At 41.6% G+C, this 7,400-nt stretch overlaps 1 protein-coding gene across 1 annotated transcript in view; it reads right to left on the bottom strand.

The window, feature by feature from the left end:
* FAM107B (family with sequence similarity 107, member B) overlaps window positions 1-5,512 on the bottom strand; it is a 174,160-nt gene extending 168,648 nt beyond the window's left edge. Inside the window, exon 1 of the mRNA XM_012660950.1 lies at window positions 5,102-5,512. Within this exon, the coding sequence (XP_012516404.1) occupies window positions 5,102-5,512 (411 nt within the window). The remainder of the gene's footprint in view (window positions 1-5,101) is intronic.
* Window positions 5,513-7,400: the final 1,888 nt, after the last annotated feature.

Raw genomic sequence — 7,400 nt, 5'->3', positions numbered from 1 at the left:
CTAAATGTAAAAGCTAAAACTATAAAACTTTTAGAAGAAAACATAAGGGAAACCTTCATGACATTAGATTCCTTGGATATGATACCAAAAGTACAGGCAATGAAAGAAAAAATAGATAAATTGGACTCCATCAAAATCTAAAACTTCTGTGTATTCTAAGGACACTATCAACAGAGTGAAAAGGCAGCCCACAGAATGGAAGAAAATATTTGCAAACCATATATTTGATAAAGGGCTAATATGCAGACTCTATAAAGAACTCCTACAACTTAACAACAAAAATCCTATGTTTGAAAAATGGGCAAAGGTTTTGAATAGACATTTCTCCAAAGAAGATACACAACTGGTCAAATGTTTAGCCCACGAAAAGATGCTCAACATTACTAATCATTAGGGAAGGGCAAATCAAAACCGTAATGAGACACCACTTTGCACCCATTAGGATGACCATTAGCAAAAAGAAATAAACAAACAAATAAAATCAGAAAACAAATGTTGACATGGATGTGGAGAAACTGGAATCCATAAGCATTGCTGGTAGGAACATAAAGTGGCACAGACACTGTGGAAAACAATGTGTCAATTTCTCAAAAACTTAAACATAAAATTACCATATGATCCCACAATGCCACTTCTGGGTATGTACCCAAAAGAACTGAAAGTAGAGTCTTGAAGAGAATTTGTTCACTCATGTTCATAGCAGCACTGTTCACAATAGCCAAAAGGTAGAAATGACCCAAGTATACCTCAATGAATGAACAGGTAACCAAAATGTAGGGTGTCCATACCATAGACTATTACTTAGTCTTGAAAAGGAAGGAAATTCGGACCAATGCTATGACATGGATGGACCTTGAGGACACTATGCTAAGTGACGTAAGCCAGACAGAAAAGGACAAATACCATATGATTCCACTTATATGAGGTACCCAGAGTAGTCAGATTCATAGCGACAGAAAGTGGAACGGTGGTTGTCAAGGGCTGGAAGAAAAAGGGAGTGTGGACTGATTGGTTAATGGGTGCAGAGTTCCAGTTAGAGAAGATGAGAAAGTTCTGGAGATGAACAGTGGTGATGGCTGTGCAACCACAGGAATGTGCTTAATGCCACAGAATTGTACACACAAAAATAGTTAAAATGGTAAATCCTGTGTTATGTATATTTTACTGCAATAAAAAATACGTGGCTCTCCTTCCTCTGAGTTCATGCTTTCCAACAAATTTTTTGTTTTCATTTCTCTTTATTTCATTCTCTTCTTTTGTTTCATTTCTCTTGTGATTTTCTAATGGGGAGGATACATGGCTCGGTCAGTTGGTTCTCGGAGCTTCCCACTCCACAGGCATTCTGAGTTACACGTCAGGCTCTTGTAAGCTTGGGTGTCAAGGGACTAGCTCTCGGAGAAGACAGACAGTAACTCTGAGGCCTAGGCCCTAGAAAGCAGTGACCACCTGAGCCTGTGAATCTTCACCAAGGCCACCGTTGGGGTGCCGGGGACGGCTTCATTACCACGTCTCTGCCTAATTGCAAACTCAGCCCACTGCAAAAAGCAATGCAGTTGTCAACTCCAAGATGGGCCCTGTTTCCCTTCATTTCTGTACAATTGACTTTTTGTTAAAATACCCAGGAATGATTTCCCAAACCACAATTCCCATCCCTTTCTTTGTCCGGCTGGCTACTCTCAGTCGGAGTAAGAACTAGATGAAAACTTAACAATTGCTGTAGGAAGACTTTCTCAGACTGCCAGTGTGTGAACTGTAGCTTTCTCACGCTGCTACATCATTGTGAGAGAGAAAGGAGAAAACAGCACCACTCAACTAGGAAGGGTGCAGTGCTGGGTTGGATGTGCAATTATAATAGTATAAGGTCAAAACCCTTCTCCATATATTCCAGCCTCCTCTGTCTTCCCAAGGCTGAGCAGGGAGCCTCCTGTGTTCGTATGGCATCCATTGCTAACCCATAAGCCTTCTCAAACTGCACGGATATTGCCAGTTTACCCAATTGTATCTTGCAATGGAATGTAAGGAACCTCAATTATCCAGTGTTTCCTCCGGGCTAGTGCTGACCTCACCAAGAGCACAATATTATTGCTAAAAAAAAACCAATAAACAGCAATAATATTATATTTCATTGACTCTACGATTTCATCAATTATAAGACACTTCAATTACACAATCACTAAGTAGGAAAAAAAAGTATAAAAGGTACTAGCAATGATAAAACACATCCCCATTTTAGGGTTGCTATCATTGATTTCAGGCCTCAAGCAGGGAAGAGATGACCACAAAAATGTGGAAGACTAATGGGTATCACTTTTTAAATACAGACAAGTGCACCTATATTTCCACAAAACAAAAATATTTCATTTTTACTTAGTTCACTTGGCTTCATTATCTCAAACTTTTCCTCTCCGACCAGCTGTTATTTCACATTTAAACAAGCTATGATCTTTTCTGAACACCAGGTAACTAAAGATGGATGAAGAAATTTGTCCCCATTTCCTAGCTACAATTATGTTCTGAGGCGGAACTTAAAAAAAAAAAAAAAAAAAAAAAAAGGTGTTATTCGTGGGCTCTACCAAGGCAGCTTAAATGATGAAAATCAGTGCATCCGAAAGGGAAATATTTTTGCCACCAGGCAAGATGGTAATAAAAGCATCTCATCCATCATGTGCCGAGGGGAGACGTGCCCTGCAAAATCACTTGGAAATGAAGAATCTGGGCTGTCCTGTGGCACTTTTAATCACAAGATCTCAAAGCGACCCCCATGCTGTTGTCAACAAAGCTTTGTCCTTAGCACGAGGCGAAACGGAAAGTATCCCTTTCTGTGTTGTTCTACGCTATGACGCTACGATATGAAAAGGTTAAGCGAATGAATAATTATATACCTATATACACTTACATATAAATAGATACACACAAATATATATGGAATTTAAATTTGATTGCATATCAAGTGAGAGCACGTAGGAATATTTGATTGTAAATCCTCAAACACTGTACAATTAATTAGTCGTAGAAGGACATTATAATTCAGAGGATAGACTTGGGAATCAAACAGAACTGGGCTCCAATCCTGTCTCTGCCATGTCCTGCTGTCTTTGTGGCCTTGGGCAAATGTCTTACCCTCTCTAAGTGTCAATGTCCTCCTCTGTCAAATGGCATCATAAGACTATGCCTCTCACTGTCACCAGCATTTGATGAGATATTCCATGGAAAGCACTTAGAAGAATGGCTGGGGGACCCCAAGGGCTCTGTATGGGTTAGCTCCCAGCATTTGGACAAGACTAGATGCCCCTTAACCGTGCCCACAGAACACCCTCTTCCTGCACCCCCTGGCACTTAATGTCAGTGTTTTCATTCCATCATGCCCAGTCTGGTCTGGCTCCCCTCCCCATCCAGTTTGGACCCTGCAGTCAACTGCCACATGTGCTGCCCCGCAGGGTCCCTCCCACCTCATCTTCCTGTTGTTTCTGTCTGGATTGTTCCAATGGCCTCTCCATTCCAGCCTTCCCGACTCTAATCCATCCTACGCCATAGTGCACCCGTGGCTCCTGCAAAGTGAACGGTAACTGCCGATGTTGCCCCCGTGTGTGTCATTGGTTCTATCTGAATACACGTCCTTGCCTTGAGCCCTATGCCACATATGCCTCTAAAACAGAAAGATAACATCAAACCAACCCTTCATCCTTGCTGCTGTCCTCAGTAATATGAGGTGGGTCTTGAGGTGCTGGAATCTTTACCCAATAGATAGTCTTCCGGCTCCTTAAAATGGTACATCCTTAGTTCCTTGAATATCCAACAAATGTAAACTTGGCCATGAATTCTAATCAGCTAACCACAGTACTAGTAAAAATATCTTAATGTGGATGTGGCTATACACTGAAAATCAAACAACCAATGTTTTCAGTTTTGTTGGTTGGTTTTGGGTTTTGATTTAGTGGTGCAAAAAAAAGTTAGTTATTGCTATAACAGAGGACTTGGTGAAAATCTCTGCCTAATTTTAGAAGGATGCAGATAACAGAGCTGAACTTCAATCATTTAATATAAAACTGAACAATATCAAATGAAACTATTTTTTAAATTATATTTTAATACTATCTTTACTGTTTGGCAGTTTTCGTTGCTTAATGAGGCCTCTTAGATTCAAATCAGCAAGTCAGACCAAAAAATGATTTGTTAAACCAAATGAGAGAAAATGATTTTTTAAAAAATCAGAATATCTTAGTAATAGATCCCCCAAAATTTCTCAGCTTTTTAAGCCTGGTCCTAAGCTACTTGGCCAGGAAATGACCAAAAAAAAGAGAAAAAAAAAATCTCAAGGGATCTCTTTGGAGTACACTCTTTAGGAAACTCTGCCTCTCCAAGTTGGGATTCCAAGGAACTTTGAAATAACTGTGCGTCTCAATCCAATAGGAATATTTAACAATTATAATTCAGTAATGCCAAAAAAAAGGAGAAATAAAATAGATCAAATAAATAACCCAAGATGCTACCTTTTAAAGCAGTGGGATCATTTTTTCAAATAACTTCCTCCTCCTGCCTTCAACTCTCCGAAAATTATCACAAAAACATATATTATGAATAGTTTTATAGGTCAGTTCCTTTCTGTACCACTATGAATATATTGATTAGCGTTTCCAAATTTTCCCTTGTGATTCATTTTAAGTAGAGGCGATTTCTTAAATTCTATAATCAAACTTTTCCTATTGTGGATTTTCAGATACATAAATTTACAGATCAGTAAAAAAAAAAAAAAAAAAGGAGAAGAAGAAAGAAAGAAAAAATGCTTTCCCAGACTATATAATATTCCTAATCTTTTACTGAACCATTGTTGGCTCCGATGCATCACAGCCAGTAAATTCAAGGTCAATTTTGGCCATTGCTCTGTCTCCAGTGCTTATTGTGTTGTTCTCCCTCCGCATCTTTCGAGAACATTCCAAGAATGGAAAAGGCTTTCTACACTTCCTCTCACTAGTGAGAGTTCCTCACAAGGTCTTATTCAGTAATAAGGTTAAATGAGTCTGTTTGCTGAAGCATCCTCCCAAGGACCAGACCTCTCATCCAATCCACCCCGTCTGTAACAGCATCGGGAACACTCACTCACCTTTGGCATGTCAATAATGGATGGTCTGGGGATGGAAGTCTGAAAAGTAACTGCTTCACAGCCCTCTTCATCATCCGGGGACCCGGGCAGGCCCTCAGGCGTCTCAGCAGGCCGGTCAGCAGAGTGGTCACTTGCATTCCGACTCGTACAGCCATTTCTCTCCGCACGGGCGCTGGAATCTCGCCCTTTCTCTGGAGCTCCTTCTGCTCTCGGGTGACTTGAGTGTCTGCCCGCTTTGGCCACGGGCTGAACACAGACAGTGGAGTGAGTGTCAGCCGCGCTGGGCTGATCGAAGGGAGCATTCTCCCTTGTGTTCCCAAAGCAGGCGAGCAGAGCTGAGCACGGAAACGGATGCATCCTTCCAGACGGCGCTTTCAGGGTTTTGGTGAGCCTCGCTTTCCACGTGGACATGGCCTGCAGGGAAACATTGCAAAGTTCAAAGGGGAAAAGGAAATTTTTCCAAGGGTCCAGATCACCTCTAGTTCCCTTACAGAAACAACTTCCTTGCCCCAAGAGAAGGAGCTGCTACTGGTTGCCCCTAAGTAGAAGTTGAGGAGATGCAAGACCACCCACCCAGGAATCACTCAGCAGTGAGGTCCCCTTCCGCAGCATCCATCCCAGGCAATTTCGCGCTCTTGCTTTCTTACTGCTGTCAGTGGCTACAGAAAGCTGTCTGTGAGGTATGTGGTTGGCTCGGGTTACGGTCCCCAGGCAGGGCAGACGCTTCAGAGTAAGGTGGTGCCAAGTCAATGGATGGTTGTTTCAGGTTACCCTGGAGGCATAAAGATAATGTAGCATGATAGCATCCGCCATAATAGCATCCGCCTGTGTATCAATAACATCATAACGGCAGCAAAACCTTCTTTGGTTACCCCATTCAAATATTTATTCCCCCAAACAAAACAAAAACGACCCAGTTCTCCATCACAAATGAAGACCCCTAGAGGGGTCACGACCCTAGCAGCTGTTTCATTATTAAAATAGGAGGTAGACGGGAATCTTTCATCTGGAGCGATATCCCTTTTTGAGTTTGATGTCACAGGAACTTTCCTCAATCCTCCCCCAAAACGAGCTTTCTGGTTTCAGAATCCGTATTGCCTAATCTGATAACCATAAATGGGTCTCTGTTAATTTTTTACTACGCGTGCTAAGTGCTTGATTAGTTTTCAACCACACCAAGAAAAAAAAAGAGCCCCACGTTAACAATTATCATTATGTATTACCTTATTATTTGATGGTATTATGTAGGGGTAAAGGGGTGGTCTATCTGTCTGCAATATACATTACCTAATTTCAGAAAGAAACCCGTTTTTGAACATAGATCTTCTATTTCTCAATGCATGAATATGTGAATGGTAAAAAATAAGAACAAATTAAAATCATACTCTAACACAATTCAAAATCGAGATTTTTTTCCCTTAGCCAATCATCTGCTAGGAATGTTATAGAAACATAGCACTGTAATGGTTTTACCATTAATAGTGACTTTTGGGTCAAGATTTCAGGGCATGTTACCCACTGTAATTTATCTGTTTGCTCTCTCTTTTAATTTAACATCAAGATGTGTTCCTAAGCCCAGACAAGTGGTAATTATTACGGCACTCATCTCCATTTTACAGAGGTAGAAACAGATTCTTGGAAATTTCAGGTGACTTAGGCAAGATTGTGCCACTGAGAAAAAGGCTGGTTAGAAGCCCAAGAGCCCTGCTGTCCTATCTGGGCTCTGAATCTCATTCAATCTGACAGTCATCTTACTGACGTCACAGCCATCCTGGAAACGTGGTTCCAAATGGGCAGTCACATCCACAACGCACGAAGGCAGACACGGCTTGCAAAAGAGTGGATGTGGCGTCAAACGCCACATCATCTTAGTCTCTACCAAAAGTTAGAAAAAATACAGAAAGCTGCCATTTATTGAGAGGTTACCATATAGCAGGCCCTGTGCCTGGGGTTGGAAGCTCAGGCTCCTTTCAATGCCCAGGTGCAAGAAGTCCAAATCCCCCACCCACGAGGGAGCAGGAAACCCAGGCTTCTACCAGGTTCCTGGGGACCCCTCAGAACTGCATTTTGTCTCTGCCCACCCTGGTCGCTCCCGTCCACTCAGGCAGTTTCCTCTATGCTATGTCTCACCAAGTCTGCTCACAGTAAAGCTAGGCTGCGACGGGTCCCAAGACATTATTGGAAGCTTGGAGATAATGAGACGGCATTAAAGAAAAATCAATTCTTAAACCTGGTTTCATTCACTCATTCATTTATTCATTCAACTATGTGCCAACCCTTGTCTGAACCTGGAGAGACA

This window comes from Propithecus coquereli, unplaced genomic scaffold (genome assembly GCF_000956105.1).
Source record: "Propithecus coquereli isolate 6110/MARCELLA unplaced genomic scaffold, Pcoq_1.0 Scaffold69, whole genome shotgun sequence".
Classification (NCBI taxonomy): domain Eukaryota; kingdom Metazoa; phylum Chordata; class Mammalia; order Primates; family Indriidae; genus Propithecus; species Propithecus coquereli.
This window is presented reverse-complemented; position numbering and strand designations above follow the sequence as displayed.